General features: G+C 41.8%; 2 protein-coding genes across 2 annotated transcripts in view; both read right to left on the bottom strand.

The window, feature by feature from the left end:
- Positions 1-23,696, bottom strand: part of LOC139419312 (zinc finger protein 236-like) — a 43,712-nt gene extending 20,016 nt beyond the window's left edge. The window contains exons 1-8 of the mRNA XM_071169257.1: positions 22,939-23,696; positions 11,693-12,041; positions 11,166-11,277; positions 10,018-10,936; positions 9,717-9,732; positions 6,854-7,124; positions 6,331-6,461; positions 1,986-3,153 (exon numbers count right to left, since the gene is read on the bottom strand). Coding sequence (XP_071025358.1) covers positions 1,986-3,153; positions 6,331-6,461; positions 6,854-7,124; positions 9,717-9,732; positions 10,018-10,936; positions 11,166-11,277; positions 11,693-12,041; positions 22,939-23,696 — 3,724 coding nt within the window. The remainder of the gene's footprint in view (positions 1-1,985; positions 3,154-6,330; positions 6,462-6,853; positions 7,125-9,716; positions 9,733-10,017; positions 10,937-11,165; positions 11,278-11,692; positions 12,042-22,938) is intronic.
- On the bottom strand, positions 21,979-27,011 carry LOC139418989 (uncharacterized). The gene is made up of 4 exons (XM_071168787.1): positions 26,507-27,011; positions 25,836-25,966; positions 23,958-24,110; positions 21,979-23,875 (listed from the first exon to the last, which is right to left on the bottom strand). Exons 1-4 carry the CDS (start codon positions 26,787-26,789, stop codon positions 23,738-23,740), a joined length of 705 nt encoding a protein of 234 aa, XP_071024888.1. The 5' UTR covers positions 26,790-27,011; the 3' UTR covers positions 21,979-23,737.
- Between the last annotated feature and the right edge of the window lie 306 nt (positions 27,012-27,317).

The raw sequence follows: 27,317 nt of genomic DNA, 5'->3' as shown, positions 1-27,317 counted from the left end.
TTGCTTTAAATGAGAATGACAGATCGATAACACACATTTCTATGTGAATTTGGTTGGGTCGCATTGCAGGTTTAACCTTTTCTGCCCCTTGGTGTATAGGTTGTTTGGTGTACATACAATTAAAGCTTAGGCTTACACACTAAAGCCAGATATGTTTTTCTTTTTTGTGCTGGCAAAACGCACAAAAGTGCTGTTTGAATGAATTGCTTACGAGCCTGCTGCTGCCTATCATCGCTCAGTCAGACTGCTCTATCAAATATCAAATCATAGACTTAATTATAACATGACACACAGAAATACGAGCCTTTTGTCATTAATATGGTCGAATCCCGAAACTATAATTTCGAAAACAAAACATTTATTATTTCAGCGAAATACTGAACCGTTACGTATTTTATCTAACGGATGGCATCTCCAAGTCTAAATATTGCTGTTACATTGTACAACCTTCAATGTTATGTCATAATAACGTACAATTCTGGCAAATTAGTTCGCAACGAGCCAGGCGGCCCAAATTGTTGCATATACACTGACTCTGCGTGCAATGAACGCAAGAGAAGTGACACAATTTCACCTGGTTAAAATTGCCTGCTAACCTGGATTTCTTTTAGCTAAATATGCAGGTTTAAAAATATATACTTCTGTGTATTGATTTTAAGAAAGGCATTGATGTTTATGGTTAGGTACAGTCGTGCAACGATTGTGCTTTTTTCAAAAATGCGCTTTTGTTAAATCATCCCCCATTTGGCGAAGTTGGCTGTCTTTGTTAGGAAGAAATGGTCAGCAATGACAGTACTTTTTCGCGAATGCGCACCGCATCGATTATATGCAACGCAGGACACGCTAGATAAACTAGTAATATCATCAACCATGTGTAGTTAACTAGTGATTATGATTGATTGATTGATTGTTTTTTATAAGATAAGTTTAACGCTAGTTAGCAACTTACCTTGGCTTCTTACTTCATTCGCGTAACAGGCAGGCTCCTCGTGGAGTGCAATGAGAGGCAAGTGGTTAGAGCGTTGGACTAGTTAATTGTAAGGTTGCAAGATTGTATCTCCGAGCTGACAAGGTAAAAATCTGTCGTTCTGCCCCTGATCAAGGCAGTTAACCCACAGTTCCTAGGCCATCATTGAAAATAAGAATGTGTTCTTAACTGACTTGCCTAGTTAAATAAAGGTGTAAAAATGTTTTTTTGTATTTTTTTTTAAAAAAATGGCAAAATCGGTGTCCAAAAATTCCGATTTCTGATTGTTATGAAAACTTGAAATCGTCCCTAATTAATCGACCATTCCGATTAATCGGTTGACCTCTAATTCTGACATTTTACATTCTTATAACTCAGTGATGATCCTAACTGACCTAAGACAGGGAATTTTTAGTAGGTTTAAATGTCCGGAACTGTGGACAACTGAGTTTAATGTGTAAGGTGTATGTAAACTTCGACTTCAACTGTACATGTCATGTCTCAACTAAAAATCTGCATGAATTTGATAAACTGCATTAATATACTCATTAAAAGTGTCTTGGGGGGAAAAAAATTAAGTAGTTAAATGGAAGTAATGAAATAGGCATTTCTGAACATCGTATAGTCTACACAGTACAAACACAATATGTAACAGACTCTTTAGGCTTATATATATATATATATATATATATATATATATATATATCACACAATGTCTGGATGAAATATTCTACTCAGATATATTCAACACTGAAACCTGTTACTGTCGTTAATCCAAATGCATCTGTGGATCTTTTCTGCTGACAACAATGAAAATTAATCTTTGTCTTTAATGCAGGGTTTGATCTAAACGTCAGAAGCAATGAAGTCGAATGGTGACTTTCTATGTTATAGAGTGGAATGTTTTTTCTGCTGTTGTATTCTGAGGTCGCTCCTCTCTGAGAACCTCTTCCCGCAGTGCGTATAGGCAAACGGCCTCTCTCCCATGTGGACCTATAGGTGCATCTTCAGCTGGTGCTGGTGGGAGAACTTCTCACACTGGGGGCAGCTGTATGATTCTCCCCTGTGTGGACCCTCTGGTGTCTCTTCAGGTTGAATGAGTGTGAGAAACTGGCCCGGCACACGTGGCAGACGAAGGGTTTCTCCCCTGTGTGGACCCTCTGGTGCCTCTTCAGTGTGCCAGCCTCTGCGAAGCGCATGTGACACTGGGCACAGCTGAAGGGTTTCACCCCTGTGTGGACCCTCTGGTGGATCTCCACCTTCTGGGGGCAGCTGAAGCCTTTGTTACAGAACATGCAGAGGAACTGTTTCTTTTTACTACTGCCTGATGTTGCTCCCCTTTCCTGAACCTGGGCTCTAGCCCTTTCGTTTGAGTTCAATACCTGATCGAAAAGGACGCGGCTATGTGAATCGGAAGGCCCCATTGATGTGAACACTGGGTCGCGATCCCTGAGCGTGTGTAAAGGGGAGTGGGTCGCGACATTTGGATTTGTCTCTAAACTTTCCCTATAATCTAAGAAATCTCTGCCCTGTGAGTATCCATCTCCTAGGTGACTATCTGCATTCCATGTGGGAGGAGTATTACCCTCTACTTTCACAGTCACCTCATCTACCACTATAACCTCCCCTTTCTTATCTAGGCACCCTTCAGAGTATATACTACTACTGTACCGGTTCCAGTCCTCTCTAGACTGATCAGTCTGTGTCTCTAAACCCAAGGCCATGTTGACAGGTTCCATCTCTGTAGTGTAAGAACAAGACGGATCATTGCCAGCTTCTAACGCGTCACCTGAGTCCAGATGGGAATGAACTGTCCTCAAGTCACCGTAAAGTAAATACTCTGAGGCGGGAGCAGGAGGACAGCCCAGTCTCCCCAGCCCCAGTCTCTCTGTGTCTGATCTGTGGTCAGATCCTGTGTGTAAGAGCCTTTTTGTGACAGTTAAAGTCCCTGTGTCCGTCTCTGTCTTGAGGACGCCGTTCGGCTTTCCACTGACCTCCGCGATGCTGCGTCCGGTCCTGGGCTGGGGCGTGGCGGCGGTGGATAGGTCCTCAGTGACTACAGGGTGCACCACTCCAGCCGCTGCTCCAGTCTGGATGTCTCTGCTGTGTTGTGGGTCGTCTCCTTCAGTCTTCTCCTGCTTGACCAGAGACAATCCTCCAGGACCTGCAGCCTCTGCATCTGCAGACTGACAAGAAGAGAGGAGGTTATTACAGGTACATGAGTAGAATTGGATAACAATGTCGTAGCAGTGTTTCCTCTGGCAAAATTAGTAGCAGTGGGGGGAAAGGTTGAATTATAATCCAAAATGAATGAAAATAAAATGATGCTGACACCATCTAAAATATAATGTATACCTTCATAAATGGGCCCCAATAACATATTTGTACAATTATTTGTTTAAATTATTTTAGGGCTGACCCCATTTAGTCGACTGATCAATTGTCTGGTCTATAGGCTGTCGGTCGACCGAGATTTCTTTAGTCGAGCAGTCTAAATGTTTCGTTTTTTTCATGGTGCACAAGACACCCGTCTGATTCGCGCCTGTTTCATCCATTGCAGAGGCCACGGGGATAGCACAGTCCATCACTCTAAGACATGTGATATTGAAGTTGTATGTGGCTATATTATGTACAAATTAAATGGTTTAACACTAATAAATCAAATAATATTTGACAACAAATGCACTTTTTCCCGTGTTGGATACGGTCGCTGTCCACATAATCTTCAGTGCGCCGTAGAATTAGCGCCTTTCCCCATTGGCTGCCTTTCCCTATGTTGTTATGTGCATAATAGCAAAGTTGACCAGCATATTGGGATTGAGAACCCATGCGGCGGAGGCAGCAGCAGCAGAGATGAGGAAACAGCCCTTGCCTTAGCCTAATTGTCTAAGAAAGTTGAAGAGAGAGGAAACCCCAACATGTTGGATAAAGCAATTTCACAGATTTGGCTGATTTTAATCTTTGCTATGCTTTAATAAAGGCTTTACAACAGACTGGCATTTCTTATTTATTTAGTGTTGTTTACACTGTTCCAAACAGCCAGAAAAAGAATATTGTAATCTAACAACACCTGTTTGTCACACATAATATGCAAGCAGCTCTCGCTCCTATACCCTACACTTTCTTGAATTTTTTAATTGTTATTATTACAATTATTATTATGATCATCATTATAATACGTAATGTCATTATCATTAGTCGTCTTTGTATAGTAGCCTTGTATAACCACCAGCTACAGACCTAAGAGCACATCCTGTTTAGTCTTAATACGTAACTTACTTAGCCCTATATTTCAATATATAGGCTACCATATAATCAATCAATGAGTCCCTTGTTCATGCCATCACACAGCATACGAGACATTCATGCTTTGGAATGCAATCAAGCATTTTAGTTTTAAATTAAATAACAAAGGCAGCTTTGAATAATTAGCCTAAACAAGAAATAAACTGCAATTCACAAATGCATGCAACTGTTTTTAGTCTGCTGTAATAAAGGATTTATAAATCATTAGTGTTGTTATTTAGTGTTGTTTACACTGTTCAAATGGTCAGAAAAAATAATAATATTGTAATCTAACAGCAACTGTTTGGCACACATAACTCATGCAGCGCTTGCTCCTAGACCCTAATTTTTATTGATCTCCAGTAGCTTCCACAACTAAGTCAAATGTCTTCCACAGATCTGACTTCCCCTTTACCTCCTGAGCAACCAGTAAACATTCACCCATATTTTTCACATCCTCCGCATCCATTTTGCTGTCACTTGTTACTGTTTTCGTAGTTTGTTATAACCAATTTATTGACATCATTATGATAGGCTATAGGTCAGGCCCTATTGGTTGCATGTGATGCTTACATGTTTCACGTAAAGAGAGCAAGGGTTGAGGGAATAGGGAATGTTTTTCTTAAACAAATTAGGGATTTCATTAAAATAACTTTTCAGTCAGAAACAAGTAAGAAACTAAATGGCTGAAATGAGGTTGCAGCATCAGCACCGACAGCGCAATAAACACATGCTGTGCCTCTGGTGCCTTTTCACTGCAGTAGAGAGCCACTCCATGTCTTCTTTTTTGTTGTTGCACAGTGTGATCATCAGGATCTTGAGTAATTTGTGTGTCTTAATTATTGAATCAAACAATGTGCTTAAAGCATTAGATAAGCTTTATTCAAAAATATATGGAAAAATGAGTTTAAACATTTCAACCAATCGATTGGTTGAAATAACAGGATGACTCTCGGTTGACCAAGATTTTATTTTAACATATTGGACCATAAATATAACCTATGCATGGTCCATATTATCAAATGTGCTTTTAGCAATAAGCATTAACACCTGTAGCCCAACTGATGCAGCATAGTGGCTATAAATAAATAGGCTGAAGCATGGGGTTGCCATCTGCATTTACCCTATTGGGCTAATCATTAGCTAGATTTTCCAAATATGGAATCTTTTAGCTAGTTAGCATCCTATTGCTGAATGTTATGTCCCATAAAACATGAATTACACAGCAAATATAATATAGGCCTACCTCTTATGATAACTTGGAGTAACCCCCCCCCCCCCCAGAAACCATTTCATGTCACTATCCACCCCAACACTTTCCCTGGTTGCCACTACTCTTGCTCAACTAAAAATGTTGTCTGTCTCATCAAAAAAATATGTAAGTAATTCCCCAAAAATATTTTGAGGAAGGGTTGTGTTTTACCCCAAGTTACCCTACAATTGACCCGTGTTACATTTAGCCCCACTCTCCCCTATACACTCACAGGGAATTGGAGCAGGAATGTGCTTAACCATGCCACTGCTAAAAACTATGGGTTTAAAATTGTGCAGTTCGCTAAGGAGTTGAGAAATAAATAAAGTTGGAATGGAAAATTGGGATCTCTCTGTTTTTAACAAAGTCCATTACAACTGCTGTTTTCCCAGTAATTGCAAGAATTGTTATCAGAATTCATGTTTTTCGCCCTATGGCACTCATAACTTGAATGCGCCTCGAGAGGAATATCTCTCTCGCATAGAACACACAACAACAAGCCGACTAGGTAAAGAGAAACTATTCTACTATGGGGTTGTCATGCATTGCTCGTTTTGTTTGCAGAGGCAAAGTAAATGTGTACTGTTCTAGAATCTTTAAAGTGCGCCTAGGCAGACATATTCTTTTCATGTTCCATATTTCTTTGCTGTTGCGCAGTGCCACAGATAAATGACTGCAGCAAAAACACTGTGTCAGAGAAGTCTCACAAGCTCCCCTATGGCAGATACATGTAATCAAGTGAATAGCTGAGATGAGTCTTCCTGAAATAAATGGGCCACATTTGATTAACAAAGTAAATTTTTTTTTTTTACACTATTACACTAACCTCAATCATGATAACGTGCTGGGTTGAGGTTCCACTCCCCTCATCAACAGTGATTGGTTGGTCATCTCGCCATGTATTGTGTCCGGCTGGCTTCACAACGCTCCTGTGGCCTACAGTGAGATGTCCTTCACCTAAGAGAGTGATTGGGGGAAAGACGTGGTTAGGTTGGGTATTGTCAATGCTCAACGGTATATTGTACACCATTGATAATGTCTAGAATTGGCAAGGATGTAAGGTAACACTTCTAACTCCTTGATATACTATTTATTGATTGATGTAATATGTTCCATGCATTACATTGTTTTCATTGGGTAAATATTAGTGTAGTAAACAAAAATCTGGTTATAATATGATAGTGTCTTTGCGCAAGACAGCCAAGTTATTGCATACTGTCAAAAAAATTACCAAGATCCAATTCTGGTTAACCATCTACACTACAGTACGTGTACACATCTAAGGTCACACATGCGCAGAGGGGATTGGGGCGACGTGCAGCGCAACTTTGGCCTTCTGCAAAATGTACCTCTTGCCATTCCTCTGTATCGGTCGAGGATCTTGACACTTCTAGGACGAATGGTCCTCTCTGCGCGCTCCCGTGACACCTTCAGTTCCAGCAGCTGTAGTTTCCTCCGCAATGCCCTGTTTTCTTTCTGGCTTTGAGTAATTTCCAAACGAAATACTGCATAGTCGTCATCTACGAGTTTACAGATCTCTGCCACAGCGGCATTCGCTAGCACCTCCATGACGGAGGCTATTTGAGTGTGAAAAACCATACAGTTAGCCATTGTTAGCAGCTAGCTAGCCTTGCCTAGAACATCTAGCAACCGAGTCCTGTCTCCAACGCGAAATAAACACTACCTGAGGTAAGTATGTAATTCTGTGCAGTTAGGCATATTTTGAATTCCAAGGTGTTAATAAACGTCTAAATAACAATACTAAAAACGCTATCGTGATAATTGTTTTGGGTAACTGTTCACTTCCGCCTACACTGAAGAGAAAGAATCTTATTGGTTGGCATCATAGCTCAAAGGCTGTGGTTAACTGAAAAAGGTATGCGCCTTGTTCTTTGAAATACGGTACTGATTATTACGTTACATATCAAATCTCCTGTTCGTGATCACTATCTTTCTTACTTGTTTAGAACGAACAGTGTGTTAGCAAGAATATAAAATAATAATTACTTTATTCCATCTACTCAGTAAGGTAAATATTCAAGTCCTTGTTCTAGCCTAGGCTTACGGTCGCTGTTAAAACAGGTATTTTACACAAGCCTGTTTCAAATGACAAGTTAACAAAGTATTAATTAATGAGGGGTATGACCTAGAGGCTCACTCCCCTCAGTGAGCTTGTCCAGGAGTGTGGTCAAGAAGGGGTTTTACTTGAGATAGGAGTATCTGGAGTTAACAATTGATTTATGCCAATAGAATGAGTTGGTGTTTTTGTGCTATGAAGTACCAGGAACGAGATCGGAGCCTCGTCTTAGGGGCCCAAACTGAACAATAAGAACAGTCTTCATAGCAAATGCTATCTGGCTGCGGGATACTCCTTTCTCATTTATCAAGTCTCACTGTGTGACCCATTCCACACATCTGTTGATTGTCATGTCGACTAGGGTGTGGATCTTTGCTATAAAAGAATTTAGTAGCCTTTGTGTCGTGGCTCTCAACAAATCATCTGAGGGTGGTTTGTCAACCAGCCATCGCTGTTGCAGAGCTCTCACTAATAAAGATTCAGTTTAAGTATAACTCTGACTTGTGTGATAAGTTTGTCTCTGCTCATTTGATAATATAGAAATTAACCATCACAAGCGGCATAGGCAAGATGCAATAGATGGTATAAAATACAGTATATACATATGAGATGAGTAATGCAAGATATGTAAACATTATTAAAGTGTCTAGTGATTCATTTATGAAAGTGGCCAATGATTTAGTCTGTATGTAGGCAGTACCCTCTCTGTGTCAGTGATGGCTGTTTAACAGTCTGACGGCCTTGAGATTTTCAGTCTCTCGGTCCCAGCTTTGATGCACTTGTACTGACCTCGCCTTCTGGATGGTAGCGGGGTGAACAGACAGTGGCTCGGGTGGTTGTTGTCCTTCATCTTTTTGGCCTTCCTGCAACATCGGGTGCTGTGGGTGTCCTGGAGGGCAGGTAGTTTGCCCCCGGTGATGCGTTGTGCAGACCACATCATCCTCTGGAGAGCCTTGCGGTTGTGGGCGGTGCGGTTGCCGTACCAGGTGGTGATACAGCCCGACAGAATGCTTTCAATTGTGCATCTGTAAAAGCTTGTGAGGGTTTTAGGTGACAAGCCAAACTGAGGTTGAAGAGGCGCTATTGCGCCTTCTTCACCACGCTGTCTGTATGGGTGTACCATTTCAGTTTGTCTGTGATGTGTACGCCGAGGAACTTTCCACCTTATCCACTGCTGTCCTGTTGATGGGGGGTGCTCCCTCTGAATCCCAGGGTGATCTGCTCTGCTCATCATGGATACTGTGGTGTTTGTATCATAGGAACAGGAGGGAATATCTATCAGCACCATTCCCTGCTCCATCCCTGCACTGAGACTGTGAAGAGAAGGGTCTGGGCTGCAGACTGGATCCCTGACTGGACACCCCCCAGTCTCTCTGATGACCACCAGGAGTGAGGTTGTTCTGTCCACTGGTTGTGTTCTATCTAGTGGTTGTGGTGGAGTCTCTGTCCTTTGCGGTTGGGACCGTTGTTCTGACTCGGGAAGGAAGAACGACATCTTCTGATCCATGGTCCTGACCAGTTGCTTCATAGGTCCAGTCTCTTCCGCCAGTAACACCAGATCAGCAGGTCTTCATTGACTACAAACTGCAAACAAATATTGCACGGAAAAGCATAAAGCTTTATATAAGACACTTTGCTGTACACACAGAAACATGACATATTATATTGATATTATATTGATATTATAAAACGTTAACCACAGTCAAGCCAACTCTAACACTGATTCAAGTGCCTTACAATATGGAGCCATTGGAGTTTATTATAAAAAAATGATACAAAATAGCCAAGTCAGTCAGCAGAGTCAATTTAGTATTTCATTTAAACAAAATAGCAATCACAAGTAGAATAACTTCTCACTATGGTAACACTTGACCTTTTCTATAAATCTGGTACCATCGCTTTGATAAAATGAATTTTAGAATACTTTGGAAAAGGTTCAACATTACATTACACACAGCTTCACTACTTAACTTAAACATGAATTAAGGCACTATCATTATCTCACTATAAAACACCAGCATCAAACAGTACAAGGTTGTCATTTCATCAGGGAAGCATTTTTACAGACACCATCACACCAACTATCCCCATATCATCTACTCTGCCTCATCATACTCATTCTTTCCTTAGTTCACCTCATCCAGTTCCCTACTACATCCCAAACCAACAGAATGAATTACAAACAAACTAAATTTGGTGCGGCAGGTAGCCTAGTGGTTAGAGCGTTGGGGCAGTAACCGAAAGGATCGAATCCCCGAGCTGACAAGGTAAAAAACTGTCGTTCTGCCCCTGAACAAGGCAGTTCCCCAGTAAGCTGTCATTGTAAATAAGAATTTCTTCTTAACTGACTTGCCTAGTTAAATAAAGGTAAATAATAAATAAATAAAAAACAAATAGAACTACACACAGGCCGTGTGCATTTTTTGCAGGTGTAACCTGAGGTAGCTCCTCTCTGAGTACCTCTTCTCGCAGTGCGTACAGGCAAACGGCCTCTCTCCCGTGTGGACCTTCAGGTGCCTCTTCAGCTGGTGCTGGTGGGAGAACCTCTTCTCACACTGGGGGCAGCTGAAGGGTTTCTCCCCTGTGTGGACTCTCTGATGGCTCTTCAGGTGGCCAGCCCGGGCAAAGCGCATTTGACACTGGGTACAGTTGAATGGTTTCTCGCCAGTGTGCATCCTCTGGTGGATCTCCACCTGTTTGGGAAAACTGAAGGCTTTCCCACAGAATGAACATGGGAAGCGCTTCTCTTTAGCGCTGCCAGCTTTACAGATTCCATCTCCAATACTGTCATTTGTCAATGGGCTTGTGTAGCCATTTAGTGTTGAGGCACTGGCATTGTCTGAGGTCTGGTTTAACATTAGGAGAGTGTGAGGAGGACAAGCTCCAGGGAGTGTCTGTGTTGTCGCATGGTCCATGTTCCAGTTGATAGATCCTATAGAAGGCAGACTGAAGGCAGCACCTGTTATGGGGTTAACCTGAGGTGCCATCAGTCTCTCTGAATCACAACTATAGGAGCAGGACGGAGCATCAGTAGCGGAGTCTGTGTCTGTTCTCTCCAGCCGCATACGGACACCTCCCCGACCCTGCAGACCAAATCTACGTCTCGCCCTGGTCTCAGCCAGTATGTTTTCATGGAGACTAAATTCGGTTGTTTTGTGTTCGACTGTCAGTTTCTGGTTGTGGTTAACAGTGTTCCCCAGCCGGGAGTTGAGTACGCTGTCCCATCCACTGACCTCTATTATATCGTCTCTGGTCCTGGCCTGCTCAGTGATGTTGTCCCTTAAGCCTTTAGCTGCACCGTTCTGGGAATCCAAGATGGCCGCCCAGTCTCCTCTGTTAGCATCCAGCCAACCACCTGCAGGAAGAGGTTACAAAATATACTTTAAAAACATGTAGAGAAAACTCTACATATGGAGTTTTTTTGTCAATTACCTAATAATTTTCATACATAATGTGTGTTTTTGTATGTAAACATAAGTTTAATTTTATTAATGAAGAAAATTAAGGAGACATAATAGCCAGGTGCATCACTATTCCCATTGAAGATCTATTACTGTATGTAGACCATATTATTTATCTCTTACCTTGCTCCCCCAGCTTTAGTCCACTCAGCAGATCAATGCTCTCTGGTTCATCCTCTATTGTCTCCTCTTTGACCAGCAGCAGATCAGGCTTCCCATCCTCCATGTCTACTGACTGTAAGAGATACAGAGTGAGAGGATGTTGGATCAAGAAATCTGATATGAGCACCCTGCTATGGAGCATCATCTGATTCGGCAATGCGGGATTGTTATGAGTCCTTTGCAAACATGTTAGTTGATTTGATCCTATGCAAATGTGTTAGTTGATTTGATTACTTTACCTTCTTTGGTTTGATCATTTAAAGGCATGGTCCCACACTACCTGACAATATATCAAGACCTGTGCCCTTATACACAAAGAGTCTCAGAGTAGAAGTTCTGATCGAGGATCAGGTCCTCCACCTGATTACATAGTCATTCATTATGATCTAAAAGGCTAAACTGACCCTAGATCAGCACTCCAACTGAGAGGCTTAGTGGAATATGGCCCAACGTAATACCATTCAGACTGTAGTTTACAGTGGGCTCACCTCAGTGATACTGTGTGTGGTCCTGTGCTGTTCAGCTGGTTCCTCTGTGGGTTCAGGAGGACGTCTACTCTGGTTGTCCTCCATAATCATGGTCCTCTCAGTGTTCCCCAGACCCTCCCCACACCCCTCCTCCTTCACCAGCAGCACCTCTGGACCCTCCTCCTCCTGGAAGAAACAGGTAATACAGATTACAGACATACACTCCCTCAGGTACATACACACAGATAATAAACACACTTTCAACATGGAGTGTTTATCCATCCCCACTACGTTTGAGTCCAATACTGTAGTTAGTGACTTCATTGTTAAACTCATCATTGTGGACATAAATATGATGTTGTGGGTAAATATGAGTCAGCTGTGAAGTCAGCTAGAAAATCAAGTCAACCTCATACGAACCCGACGAAACTAATTTGACGTGTTTGTCACTGTATGTACACTATACAGTGCATTTGGAAAGTATCCACACCCCTTGACTTTTTCCACATTTTGTTCCGTTACAGATTTATAAAAAAAAATGGAATAAATCGTTGTTTTCCTCAATCTACACACAATATCCCATAATGACAAAGCAAAAACAGGTTTAGACATTTTTGCAAATGTATTGAAAAAAATGTTTTGCATAACTTTTCAGACCCTTTACTCAGTACTTTGCTGAAGTACCTTTGGCAGCAATTACAGCCTCGCGTCTTCTTGGGTATGACGCTTCAAGCTTGGCACACCTGTACTTGGGGAGTTTCTCCCATTCTTCTCTGCAGACCAGGTCGCTGCACAGTTATTTTCAGGTCTCTCCAGAGATGTTTGATCGGGTTCAAGTCTGGGCTCTGGCCGGGCCACTCAAGGACATTCAGAGACTTGTCCCGAAACCACTCCTGCGTTGTCTTTGCTGTGTGCTTAGGGTCGTTGTCTGGTTGGAAGGTGAACCATCACCCCAGTCTGAGGTTCTGAGCAGGTTTTCATCAAGGATCTCTATGCTCAGTTCATCTTTGCCTCGATCCTAAATAGTCTCCCAGTCCCGGCTGCTGTAAAACATCCCCACAGCATGATGCTGCCACCAACATGCTTCACAGTAGGGATGCTGCCAGGTTTCCGCCAGATGCGACTCAGGCCAAAGAGTTCATTCTTGGTTTCATCAGACCAGAGAATCTTGTTTCTCATGGTTTGAGAGTCCTTTAGGTGCCTTTTGGCAAACTCCAAGCGAGCTGTCATGTAACTTTTACTGAGGAGTGGCTTCCGTCTGGCCACTCTACCATAAAGGCCTGATTGGTGGTGTTGCAGTGATGTTTGTCCTTCTGGAAGGTTCTCCCATCTCCACAGAGGAACTCTGGAGCTCTGTCAGAGTGACCATCGGGTTCTTGGGCACCTCGGGTTCTTCTCCCCCGATTGCTCAGTTTGGCCGGGCGGCCAGCTCTAGGATGAGTCTTGTTGGTTCCAAACTTCTTCCATGCTCAAAACCTACACCCCACCCCTTACACTCTGTTCTGTGAACTCTGGTCTCTTGGCCATCCCACTCCTACAGGTAGGTCAGCTCAAGCTCAGCCAAGTCAAAGCTCTTATTTGTCCTGGCACCACAATGGTGGAACAGCAGAGTCCCTGCCCATCTTCCAAAAACGTTAAACCCTACCTCTTAAATTAATCCCACCCCCCAGCTAAAAATAAATAAGCAATTTAAAAATGTTCTATGTTCAATGTTATTAGTTATTTATTTATTTTATTTTTATTTTTTAAATACCCCCTTTTCTCCCTAACTTTGTGGTATCCAATTGGTAGTTACAGTCTTGTCCCATCGCCGCAACTCTCATACAGACTCGGGAGAGGCGAATGTCGAGAGCCGTACGTCCTCCGAAACACAACCCAACCAAGCCACACTGCTTCTTGACACAATGCCCACTCAACCCGGAAGTCAGTTGCACCAATGTGTCAGAGGAAACAAATTACACCTGGTGACCGTGTCAGCGTACATTGCGCCCAGCCCTCCACAGGAGTCGCAAGTGTGCGATCGGACAAGAACATCCCCGTCGGCCAAACCCTCCCCTAACCTGGATGACGCTGAGCCAATTGTGGGTCTCCCCACAATTGGCTCCATGGGTCTCCCAGTTGTGGCCGGTTGCGACAGAGTCTGGACCCGAACCAGGATCTCTAGTGGCATAGGTAGCACTGCACCACTCGAGAGGCCCATAGTTGTGTTTTTATATTCATTTCTATACGATTTAAGATTTATGTTTGAAATGTAGTTTAGGTTATTTACTTTATTTACTTTAAGTTTTATAAAAAATATATTTTGTTTATATTATTTAGTGTTCGTTTTAGGGACAGAAAGTAACCTGCGTGTGGGAGGCTAACAGCCATTTTTGTCACTTCTTGCCACTATGTGGCAGTAATACATAAGGTGATTGGTCAGGTCATAGGTTAGGTTTAAAGGGATAGTTTACCCAAATTAAACATTGGTTTCCTTAACCTGTAAGCAGTCTATGGTCAAGGTACGACGCCAATCCATGCAAAAAAATGTCGGTACCATGACTTGAATGGGATTTTTTGCTACAAATGCTAAAATGTTAGCATTTGGAAACCGTGCCAGGAAAACTAAACCAAAGCATGGACTGATGTCAAACCTTGTCCATAGACTGCTTACAGGGTAAGGAAACCAATGTCATTTTGTGAACTGTCCCTTTAAAGCATGTGTCAAACTCATTCCATGGAGGGCTGAGTGTCTGCGGGTTTTCGCTTCTCCCTTGTACTTGATTGATGAAATAAGGTCACTAATTAGTAAGGAACTCTCCTCACCCCTGCTTTAAAGGTAGACTCAGCGAGATGTGAGGTAGATGCACCAAGTAAACAGTAGTAGTGCAAAAATGACTGAATAAAATACATAATTCAAATACTGAGCTATATTGTATGCAATTGTATTTTTTAAATGTATGATATTTTTAACTAATACAATTGCTCAGAGAAAGATTTTCACAAAAAGATAGGGGTCAAAATGATTGACACTCCTGTTTTCAATACCTCACCGTGCGAAGATTATAGCACTGAGCCTTTTTATAAAATGTTTTATAAAATTGTAGAATACATTAGGAGGATGGATCTTAGACCATTGCTCCATACAGAATCTTTCCAGATCACTGGTATCCTTTGTCTGCGCTTATGGGTAGCCCTCTTCAATTCAAACCACAGGTTTTCAATGGGATTAGTTTCAATTGACCATTTCTTTGTGAATTTTGATGTGTGCTTGTGGTTATCGTCTTGCTGGAAGATCCACTTGGAGGCCAAGTATCAGCTTCATTGCAGAGGCAATCAGGTTTTTGGCTAAAATGTCCTGGTACTGAGTAAAGTTCATGATGCCTTTGACCTTGACCAGGGCCCCAGGACCAGTGGAAGCAAAACAGCCCCATAACAAAGATCCACCACCATATATTACAGTGGGCATGGGGTTCTTATCTGCGTATGCATTCTTATTTCAACACCAAACCCACCACTGGTGTGCAAGGCCAAAGAGCTCAGTTCTTAATCAATGAAGACTTCTCTGAAAAGTACGCCTCAAAAGAAACGACCCGCTTTCTTTGAACAGCAAAAGAGAGGCAACAACCTGAAGTACGACCAGCTGGAGTTTCACCCCCTCCGCCCAGTAGGCCTACTGCAGGCGGCATGGCTGTAGCCCACTGACCTAATCCTTTAATCAAAATAATTTAAAATGATGCGCCTATGTATCATCTGTTATTCATAAGTGGAGGCTCCTCAGAGGAGGAAGGGGAGGACCATCCTCCTCAGTGAATTTAATAAAAATAGTTAAACAATTAAAAAGTTGTCCTTTAGATAAAACTATAAAATATATTCACAATACCAAATAATTTATTAAAACACACTGTTTTGCAATGAAGGTTGACAGTAGCCTCAACAGCACTCTAAGGTAAGCACCATGGTGTAGCCGGAGGACAGCTAGTTTCCGTCTTCCTCTGGGTACATTGATTTCAATACAAACCTAGGAGGCTCATGGTTCTCACCCCCTTCCATAGACTTACACAGCAAAATTATGACAACTTCCAGAGGACATCCCCCAACCTATCAGAGCTCTTGCAGCATGAACTGACGTTTTATACCCAATCAAAGGATTAGAGAATGTACTGAAAGCAAAAGCTACAGCTAGCTAGCGCTGCAGTGCATAAAATGTGGTGAGTAGTTGACTCAAAGACAATAGCTAAAGTTACAAATTAATTTCTTCCCAAATGGAGGAGCGAGAGAGCAAAACTTTCACTGTTTTCATATCTAGCAAATGCAGCTAGCTAGTTTAGCCTACTCAAACACCCGGATGCTATGTTAGCTAGCTATGACTATCAACACTGGAACTCTTCCAAGTCAAGGTAAGCTTTTGATTTTATTAATTTATTGCCACCGGGGGGCCCCAGTGACTGTACTGCATGATTGTAGTGGATTTACTAATGCATTAGTTCTATTAGCTATGTTGACTATGATGTTACTTTAGCTAATATGGTGACAACGATGTAGGCTATGTGTAGCCGTTATGATATGAATGTTTTGCTTGGAAATGCTTTTTCGCCTGGTAACAGACAATGTGCTGTGTCCACAAGCAAAGGGAAAAGGTGAGAGGAAGAGCGCATACATGCTAGAAGGAATACAACAAACTGTTTGTATGTAGCTATGAAAGTGAATTGTTTGTGTGTGATCAGGGGTGCATTCATTCCGTCAATTCTGTTGAAAAACGTTTCTTAAACAGAAGCAAACGGAACGAAATGGGGATTAACATACCTGGCTTTGTCCAATAGAAACTCTCATTTGGAACTGTTGGACTAATGATTACACCTTAGGTCAGCTAGATGTGTGCAAGGCGGTATTGAATGTGTGTGATGGAAATGTTTACGTTTGTGTTTTTGTAAAAACCTATTTCTGTATTCATGCAAGTGACTGATTGAACGAATCCCTCATGATCACGATCTGCAATTTGGCAGCCCAGAACCTTGTTTAGAGAAAGGGATATCTCCATTTCAAGGACACAGCTTAGAGAGAAGCCTTTTGAGGTATTGGTCTGTCACATGCAAACGTTACTGATTAATTAAATATGAATGATGAATAAGCTAAATCATGCAAATATAACTTGTCTGTATATAAGAACTAACGGGACTGCCCCAGTAGATTGACATGTGTACTTGATGCATTGAGTTGGTTGGAACCTCTCCAGCACGCTGATAATAAACAATGATTAATTTAAGATTGACTTTGAGACTCCCCGTGTAAGAATTTCCACGACAATTTGGCATCACGAACTGGATGATTGATTCTACCTGCGGAGCCCCTTATTGTTATCTGCCCAGACACATCATCTGCGAACAATTGAAGGACGGCAAATTATTTCAGTAAGTCAATTTTAAATTATTATTTATTTATTATAAAACCAATACAATTAAGGTGAATAATGCATAAAAAGGTACCCATAGTCTTATAGAAGACTAGAGCGAGGGCGTAACAGTACCATGGAAGCCCCGCTGACAGCTGTCTCTAGACATTTATTGAAGTGTATACGTGGTCTGCAGCCACTAACAATGACACGTGGTGTTATTAAATATACAGTGCCTTCGGAAAGTATTCAAATCCCTTGACTTTTTCCACATTTTGTTACGTTACAGCCTTTCTAAAATGGATTAAATTTAAAAAATCCTCAGCAATCTACACACAAGACCCCATATTGACAAAATGTAAACAGGCTTTAAGATTTGTTTTTGCAAATTATTTGTAATACAACAACATACCTAATTTACATAAGTATTCAGACCCTTTGCTATGAGACTCGAAATTGAGCACAGGTGCATCTTGTTTCCATTGATCATCCTTGAGATGTTTCTACAACTTGATTGGAGTCCACCTGTGGTAAGTTAAATTGATTGGACATGATTTGGAAAGGCACACACCTGTCTATATAAAGGTCCCACAATTGACAGTGCATGTCAGAGCAAAAGAACAAGCCATGAGGTTGAAGGAATTTTCCGTTGAGCTCCGAGACAGGATTGTGTCGGCACAGATCTGGGGAAGGGTACCAAACAATTTCTGCAGCATTGAAGGTCCCCAAGATTCTTAAATGGAAGAAGTTTGGAACCACCAAGACACTTCCTAGAGCTGGCCGCCCGACCAAACTGATCAATAACGGGAGAAGGACCTTGGTCAGGGGGGTGACCAAGAACCCGATGGTCACTCTGACAGAGCTCTAGAATTCCTCTGTGGAGATGGGAGAACCTTCCAGAAGGACAACCATCTCTGCAGCACTCCACCAATCAGGCCTTTATGGTAGAGTGGCCAGACGGAAGCCACTCTTCAGTAAAAGGCACATGACATCCCGCTCTGAGTTTGCCGAAAGGCACCTAAGGACTCTGACCACGAGAAACAAGATTCTCTGGTCTGATGAAACCAAGATTGAACTCTTGAATGCCAAGCGTTCTGTCTGGAGGAAACCTGGCACCATCCCTACAGTGACGCATGGTGGTGGCAGCATCATGCGGTGGGGATGTTTTCAGTGTCAGGGACTGAGAGACTTCAGGATCAGGGCAAAGATGAACAGAGCAGTACAGAGAGATCCTTGATGAAAACCTGCTCCAGAGCACTCAGGACCTCTGGGGCAAAGGTTCACCTTCCAATAGGACAACGACCCTAAGCTCAAAGTCAATACAATGCAGGAGTGGCTTCAGGACAAGGGTCTGAATAGTTATGTAAATGTGATATTTCAGTTTTGTATTTCTAAAAACCTGTTTTTGCTTGGTCATTATGGGCTATTGTGTGTAGATTGAGGGGAAAAGTGTTTAATCAATTTTAGAATAAGGCTGTAACCTAACAAAATGTGGAAAAAGTCAAGGGGTCTGAATACTTTCAGAAGGCAGAGTAGGAGATACATATTGTGCCTAGGAAGTAACGACTAGAGAATCATTTAAGATGCACATGGGGTAATAATGTAAGGGACTCAATCTAGAGATTCCATCCACCACCGCCCATCGTAGTCTGGGACTACTAGTGTATAGGAAATAGCGGCAAGAGAACCGTTGAAGATACATAGGATGTAATGATAGAAAAGTCAACGTGGTCTGAGAACCACAGATAATAGCACAAGGTGTTATTGTAGGCATTTAGAATTGTTGAAGATGCACATGGAGTGTTGTGGATGTGAATACCTAAGTATAGTTATATAAGGAAAATAATGAATACCCCAACCAGTTCTGTGTGAGCTGAGTTTTCAGGTCTATAACATTATATAGGGATTCTGTATGTAGATATGAAAGAAAATAGTATTATTCCTGAATATGCTGTTAAATAGAAGACTAGAGTGACTATTTAAACCCCTGTATGAATAGAACACTGGTGTATAGGATGCATTTGTGATGTAACAAATGTATAATGGGTTACTAGAGATCTGATGAAGTAAACAATAGAACAAATATATATAGAACCTGCTAATCCACAATTAGACGTACGTAAGTGGTGTAAAAAGTATTCTGAGAAATGTTCAGAGTGGTCCCTTGATGGATCATTTGAGAAAGATAGGGTTAAAGCATTGTATAGGATTTGACTTACCCCTAACCAATAAAAGTATAACCACTTTCTTCCACCCTGGTAATACATTTAGAAATAAACCCCATACCTTATTAAATAGAACCAAAGATGTTCTGTATTCACCTAAACAACCGTTTAAAATGCTAGGTAGAGACTTATTATGGACAGAGCATGCGATATACAGGGGACCGATATAGAGTGCCAGCCCAATTAATACATATTGATCCCTCCAAAGAATGACATATGAATCTTAAAATAGACATTTAATAAGTGTGAAGGAACAAAGTGAATGGTAAGTGGCTTTCAGATAGCACTCTAATAATGCAATATCTTAGTAATTTGAAGAAGTAAATGTTTCAATACAAGGTCACATTACGAACAGAGGGATTGAGCATTAGGACTGATATTAAATTCGAGGCAGCCATCTGGTGTTTGGGTTAGAGATAAGCTTCCTGTGGAACAACAGCTAGCCGCCCGTACTCACTGAGGACAAAAACAGGCTGTAAGGGACACAGTGGGGAAATTTGGAACAGAGGCATGAATAATTGAAATGACATGTTTTTGAGAAGTTCCAATTATTATTCTATAGTGTGGGTAGCACAAGTGATTTAAGTAATTGCTCGAGCATTGTAACCTGCAGTAGCGCAGAGGTCTAAGCAGCGTGCTCCGGCCCCGAGCCTCATGAATTTGCGCCCAGTGCAGGGTGATCTAGTGGCAAGCCTGAGCCTAGATTAGGGCCACAAGTGAATTGCATTTATTTCAATGTTTTCCAGAAGAAAAACAGAAGTAAAACAAATTGTCTGATAATTTACGATTCTGAGAAAAGTGTCTCAGCTCAACAAAATCATCTGGGATAGGCTCAAACATCTTGACAGCTTTACAAAATGAAATATTAAGGCTACACAATACAGGCTTTCAATCCACACCAAAGACAATAACTAAATTGACAAATTATACACAGCCTAATTATAAAACTAGGCGAGCATCAACACTGGAGGAAACTGTATCGTTCTACAGTAGGCCTACATCTGTCAATCAACTGATGGCCCAAATCAGCTCATCAACTCAGCCAGGGACACAAACAATAGCCTATAATCTGTTTTCACACCTTTCATAATGTGACAATGGATAGGCTAAAAGCCCATTTATGCTTGATGCAAAAATGTGGTCGGAGGCTCCGTATGGAAGGTGTAAAGCAATTGCGGCGCCTACGGAAGCATGCAGAGGCCAAATTGAGCTCCGTACCACATCGCCTCTCGCCTCTCAAATTTTGTAACAATGCAGAGGACTCCGTATAGCTCCGCATTGACATGATTGGCTGATGGTAGGTGGGGGGGCAGGAGGTCCTGTATAAACACAAACTCACTTCCCTGACAAGTTCCTTCACAACAGCTCTGCGAAGCACAAGATGTATGAATTCCCTGACTCCTGCCGAAGCAGTATCACCGTAAATGCTAGACGGCCAATGCAGATGTCGGATTGACCATGCAGCGCCTTTTACGGGTAGCCTACAGAATGTAGCTTATTGGAATATAACCAAATGGCATATTGTAACCCGTGCCTGCCCTCGGTCAAAGAGTCTAAACGGTCTAAGACGTTGGTTGCTCCCTTGAGAGATCAGGTTACACTTGCAACTTTCTAGATATGTTCGCCCTCTGGTTGGTGTTGTCATCGGAAAGACCTAGCTCTTTTTGAACAGACTATGGGCGATTGATAAGCATTCCGTACAACAGAAAAAAAGATTTCCTTGTTTACCACGGCAAATCTACTGTGGCAATTTACCCGACACTTTGTATGAATGGAAACTAATGTTGGTGTAGCGTAGGCTATTGTTATTATTTTGTTTCCTTTTTATGTTATCCAAAAGTGTCTGGTATGGTAATTTCTTATCAAGATCAGGGGTAAAATATCCCGTCCATATTTGAAATGTGTAACTTAATCAAGTCAATTGAGTGGATTGAGTTATTTGTGCCAGAAATGCGTTGGCCGGAATCGAACCCCCGCCAAAACAGTATTGAAGGCAGCAGCCCTAACTGCAAGACCACCCCAGGCCACGATTGAATTATATTTTGACAGTTCATTCATAACCTTAAGATACACTTGTATGTAGTGGCCTAGTGAAGACCAATATACATCTTGTGTTATTAATCTATGTAAAATGACAATTGTTGATGTATATGGCTGCTGCATTTCAGATACATTTTTGTACATTTGAATTTTGCAGTAATAGGGCCTAGCGTTTGATTGAGCGAGAATATATATTTTTTTTAATAGCAAGCGCTGATCCCAATGGCTTGACTGCCCCTGCATGGAGAGAAAGAGAACTGATCATTTTCGGGGATTCACAAGGCTCATTTGAATTTCCCGATGCAGCAGGAAAATTCTCTGCGACAGAAGAGTGATCAAGTTAAGATCAATAACTTTCTTGATCTTATATCTTGCCATTATTATACTTAAGAATCACTGCTACAAGTAGCAATCTGACAACATATTTACTCATTTATTTTAAATCGGGGGTATCTGGTCTCTTGTATTTGGTCTCTGGTCTCTTAATTTCCCGTTATTTTAACTCGTTTGTACCAGCTCTCAAAGCAATCAGGCCAATAGAATTTGTTTCAGTAATTTTTATCACAAACACATTGCTATATTTACAGAAAAACGTTTTGATATCTACTGGTCGGATGTTGTAAATGAAACTGCTGCTCAAAAGCCCAATAACATTTTCCATGGCATTTTCGTTCAATGATTAGTATCGCAAAACTTTATTTGTAATTAAATGATGTTGACAACTGGTTTAAATCAAATAAGTTGTACCTAAAAAAAATGTTAAGCTATCACATGCATTTTACTGCCCGAAAAAATAATACATTTCCTTTACTACCCTGTGTTAAAATGACCAAATTCCAAGGTGTTCTCATTGACAAAAATAATTAACTGGGAAAATCCCATTTCATTTGTCTGAAATAAAATTGCGAGAAGTATTGGTGTCATCAGACGAATTCAACCTCTCAGCCCAAGTAAAATAATATTAAATCTGTAATACACCTTAATGCATCCTTATGTTGCAATATAGTCTAGGCCCCTCAAACTCAACTCTGGAAGTCGAAGCCAGTTCTGCTGCATTTTTTTCTCCATTGTTCCCCTCTACTCATGGACTGATTTTAGACCTGGTACAATTAATTATCAGGTAGAACAGAAAACCAGCAGGTTCTGGACCTCGTTGGGTAAGAGTTGAATAGCCCTGGTCTAGGCCAATACTTACAAAAGTAACATTCATTCTCCAAAAACGTTTTGTGATGCTGGCAACTCATTCAGACAGTCGTGCCAGTTCCTCTCCACTTTTCCCATCGCCTTTTAGTTCTTAATATTTATGACATCAACCAACCTAGAATCTGTTTGCATTTCAATTCAAAACATATGTACTCCCGGTTTCTTTTAAATTTTTCATCTCCTACAGAGGTCCACCTCAAGCACTTATTTTCAATTTTTAGGCTCTCCCTTATATATCACACAATATCATATCTGGATGCAATATTCTACCCACAAATTTTCAACATTGAAATCTGTTACTCTCGTTATTCTAAATGCATCTGTGGATCCTTTCTGCTGATAACACTGAAAATTAATCCGTGTCTTTAATGCTGGGTTTGATCTAAACATCAGACGCTATAGAGTGGAATGGGTACTTCCTATGTTACATAGTGGAATGGTTTTTCTGCTGGTGTATCCTGAGGTTGCTCCTCTCTGAGAACCTCTTCCTACAGTGCGTACATGCAAATGGCCTCTCTCCCGTGTGGACCTTCAGGTGCATCTTCAGCTGGTCCTGGCGGGAGAACCTCTTCTCACAATGTGGGCAGCTGTAGGGTTTCTCCCCTGTGTGGACCCTCTGGTGCCTCTTTAGGTGACAAGCCTGGGAAAAGCACATATGACACTGGGTACAGCTGTAGGGTTTCTCCCCTGTGTGGACCCTCTGGTGGATCTCCACCTTCTGGGGGCAGCTGAAGCCTTTGTTACAGAACATGCAGAGGAACCGTTTCTCTTTACTAATGCCGGATGTTGCTCCCCCTCCACGAGCCATGGCTCTTTGGTCATTTGAGTTCAACACTTGATCGAAAACGACACAGCCGTGTGAATCGGAAGGTGCCATCGACGTGGACACTGGGACACGATCCCTGAATGCGTGTAAAGGGGAGTGGGTGACAACATTTATATTTGTGTCCAAGCTTTCTCTGTAATCTAAGAAATCTCTACCCTGTGAGTGTCTGTCTCCTAGGTGACCATCTGCATTCCATGTGGGAGGAGCGTCGCCCTCCACTTTCACCTCGTCTACCACTATAACCTCTTGTTTCTTATCTAGGCACCCTTCAGAGTATACACTACTACTGTACTGGTTCCAGTCCTCTCTAAACAGATGAGTCTGTGTCTCTAAACCCAAGGATATGTTGCCAGGGTCCATCTTTGTAGCGTAAGAACAAGGCAGATCATCAACACCAGTGTCTAATGCGTCACCATCTCCACAGGAATGATCCGTCCTCTGGCTCTGGTGAAATACCGGTAAGTACTCTGAGCTGGAAGCAGGAGGACAGCCCAGTGGCCGCAGCTCCAGTCTCTCTGAGTCTGATCTGTGGTCAGATCCTGTGGGTAAGAGCCTGTGTGTTACAGTTAAAGTCTCGGTGTCTGTCTCTGACTTGAGGACGGTGTTCGGCGTTCCACTGACCTCCGTGATGCTGTGTTGGGTCCTGGGCTGAGGCGAGGCGGCGGGGTCCTCCCTGGACACAGGGGGCGCTCCAGTCAATCCAATCTGGATGTCTCTGCTGTGTCTTGTGTCCTCTCCTTCAGTTCTCTCCTGCTTGACCCCAGGACCTGCAGACTGACAGAAGAAGAGAGGAGGTTATTGCAGGTACATGAGTTGAATTGGATAACAATGTCGTAGGAAAGTCTCACAAGCTCCCCTATGGCAGAGAAATAATGATGTACAGTACCAGTCAAAATTTTGGACACACCTACTCATTCAAAGGTTTTTCTTTATTTTTACATTGTAGAATAATAGTGAAGACATCCAAACTTTGAAATAACACATGGAATCATGTAACCAAAAAAGTGTTAAACAAATCAAAATATATTTAATATTTGAGATTCTTCAGTAGCCACCCTTTGCCTTGACGGCTTCGCACACTCTTGGCATTCTCTCAACCAGCTTCATGAGGTAGTCACCTGAAATGCATTTAAATTAACAGATGTGCCTTGTTAAAAGTTTGTGGAATTTCTTTCCTTCTCAATGTGTTTGAGCCAATCAGTTGTGTGTTGGTAAGGTAGTATACAGAAGATGGTCATTTACCAAAAAGGTCTAAGTCCATATTATGGCAAGAACAGCTCAAATAAGCAAAGAGAAACGACAGTCCATCATTACTTTAAGACATGAAGGTCAGTCAATACGGAACATTTCAATAACAAAGTTTCTTCAAGTGCAGTCGCAAAAACCATCAAGTGCTATGATGAAACTGGCTCTCATGAGGACCGCCACAGGATAGGAAGAACGCGTATTTCTGCTGCAGAGGATGAGTTCATTAGAGTTACCAGCCTCAGAAATTGCAGCCCAAATAAATGCTTCACAGAGTTCAAGTAACAGACACATCTCAACATCAACTGTTCAGAGGAGACTGCGTGTATCAGGCCTTCATGGTCAAATTGCTGCAAAGAAACCACTACTAAAGGACACCAATAAGAAGAAGAAACTTGATTGGGCCAAGAAACATGAGCAATGGACATTAGACCGGTGGAAATCTGTCCTTTGGTCTGAGTTCAAATGTGAGATTTTTGGTTCCAACCGCCGTATCTATGTGAGACAAAGAGTAGTTGAACGGATGATCTCCGCATGTGTGGTTCCCGTGAAACATGGAGGAGGTGTGACGGTTTGGGGGTACTTTGCTGGTGACACTGTCTGTGATTTATTTAGAATTCAAGGCACACTTCACCAGCATGGCTACCACAGCATTCTGCAGCGATACGCCATCCCACCTGGTTTTCGCTTAGTGGGACTATCATTTGTTTTTCAACAGGACAATGACCCAACACACCTCCAGGCTGTTGAATGGCTATTTGAACAAGAAGGAGAGTGATGGAGTGCTGCATCAGATGACCTGGCCTCCACAACCTCAACCCAATTGAGATGGATTAGGATGAGTTGGACCACAGAGTGAAGGAAACGCATCCAACAAGTGCTCAGCATATGTGGGAACTCCTTCAAGAAAAGCATTCCAGGTGAAGCTGGTTGAGAGAATGCAAAGCGTGTGCAAAGCTGCCATCAAGGCAAAGGGTGGCTACTTTGAAGAATCTCAAATATAAATATATTTTGATTTGTTTAACACTTTTTTGGTTACCACATGATTACGTATGTGTAATTTCATAGTTTGATGTGTTCACTATTATTCTACAATGTATAAAATAGTAAAATTAAGAAAAACCCTTGAATGAGTAGGTGTGTCCAAACTTTTGACTGGTACTGTACATGTAAACAAGTAAATAGCTTAGGGGAGCCTTTCTGAAATAAATTGGCCACATTTGATGTACTGTAATTTTGATGTAAAAATATTACACTAACCTCTATCACGATAACGTGCTGGGTTGAGGTTCCACTCCCCTCATCAACAGTGATTGGTTGGTCATCTCTCCATGTATTGTCTCCCGCTGGCTTCACAAAGCTCCTGTAGCCTCCAGTGAGATTTCCTTCAACAGAGATTTAATTGGGCGGAAAAAAGGTGGTTAGATAAGCTACTGTCAATGCTCAATTGTATATTGTACCCAATTGACAATGTCTAGAATTGGCAAGGATGTAAGGTAACACCTTATAACTTACTGATAGACTATTTATAGATAATTTGATTGTTTCATGCACCATATTGTTTTCATTGAGGAAATAATAGGAAATGCAGTAAATCAAGAATCTGGTTTGAATATGTTGTCTTTGCACAAGATAAGTAATCAGAGGAATTATTGCATACTATTCAAAAACTGGCCATGACCGAATTCTGGGTAACACATGTGCAGAAAGGGGCGAAAGGCACTAGCTATATATGAACGGTGACAGGCTGCACAGCCTCGGCCTTCCGGGAAATAGTGTCTTTGTGCAAGCTATCTAAGTAAGCAATCAGGGGAATTATTGCATTCTATCCAAAAACTGACCAAGACACAATTCTGGGTAATATACATCTGAACACATGTGCAGACGGTACCAGGGCGACAGCCCCAGCCTTGTGCAAAATGTACCTCTGGCCATTCCTCTGTATCGGTCGAGGATCTTGACACTACTGGGACGACTGGCGAGGACGCGGTCTCGCATTGTCCTCTCTGTGCGCTCCCGTGTCACCTTCTGTTCCAATAGCTGTAGTTTCCTGCGTAATGTCCTGTTTTCTTTCTGGCTTTGAGTTATTTCCAAACGAAACACTGCATAGTCGTCGTCTACGAGTTTACAGATATCTGCCACGGCTGTATTCGCTAGCACCTCCATAATGGAGGCTATTTGAGAGTGAAAAACCATACAGTTAGCCATTGTTAGCAGCTAGCTAGCGTTACCTAGATACAATCTATCAACCAAATCCTGTCTGCAATGCGAATTAAACACTACCTTGGGTAAGTATGTGATGCTGGGTAGTTAAATGAGTCATATTTTGAGTACCGAGGTGTTCATAAACGTCTACATAACAACAATAAAAACGCTTTTGTGGAAATTGTTCTTGGTCACTGTTCACTTCCGTTTTCTTCTTCTTCGTGTGATTTTCCGTCAGAGAAACCACTTTCGTCACTTTTTCTAATACCAGAGAGAAAGGAAGAAACATACCCAACTCTGCAGAAAATCTGTCTCCTCCCAGCAGGTGGCGTTTTTTTCGTCGTTTCGCCAACCAAGCAATGAGTTTTTGTTAGGTCAATGAGTGTCGAATTTGGTAAACAAATTGTTTTATGGCTATGTGGGTTTATTTGATCGAATAATAGTTTCGTAATGCTTCAGTTGCTACGAGTGTACTGATATAAGATGTCCCGACAACTCTGAGGAAAAACCGCTTTATATCAAATCACATTT

Source organism: Oncorhynchus clarkii, chromosome 10 (genome assembly GCF_045791955.1).
Source record: "Oncorhynchus clarkii lewisi isolate Uvic-CL-2024 chromosome 10, UVic_Ocla_1.0, whole genome shotgun sequence".
NCBI classification, from domain to species: Eukaryota; Metazoa; Chordata; class Actinopteri; order Salmoniformes; family Salmonidae; genus Oncorhynchus; species Oncorhynchus clarkii.
Note: the sequence above shows the minus strand (reverse complement) of the source record. Positions and strands in the feature narration are given on the sequence as shown.

Bases quoted from the DNA above. Each gene is read 5' to 3' on its own strand.
- LOC139418989 (XM_071168787.1), bottom strand. From the start codon at position 26,789: ATGGCTAACTGTATGGTTTTTCACTCTCAAATAGCCTCCATTATGGAG. The intron at 24,111-25,835 runs GTAATATTTTTA...TTCTTCTGTCAG, and splicing joins TTATCGTGATAGAGGTTAGT to TCTGCAGGTCCTGGGGTCAA. The intron at 23,876-23,957 runs GTCAGTGGAACG...TCTTACCCACAG, and splicing joins CCCAACACAGCATCACGGAG to GATCTGACCACAGATCAGAC.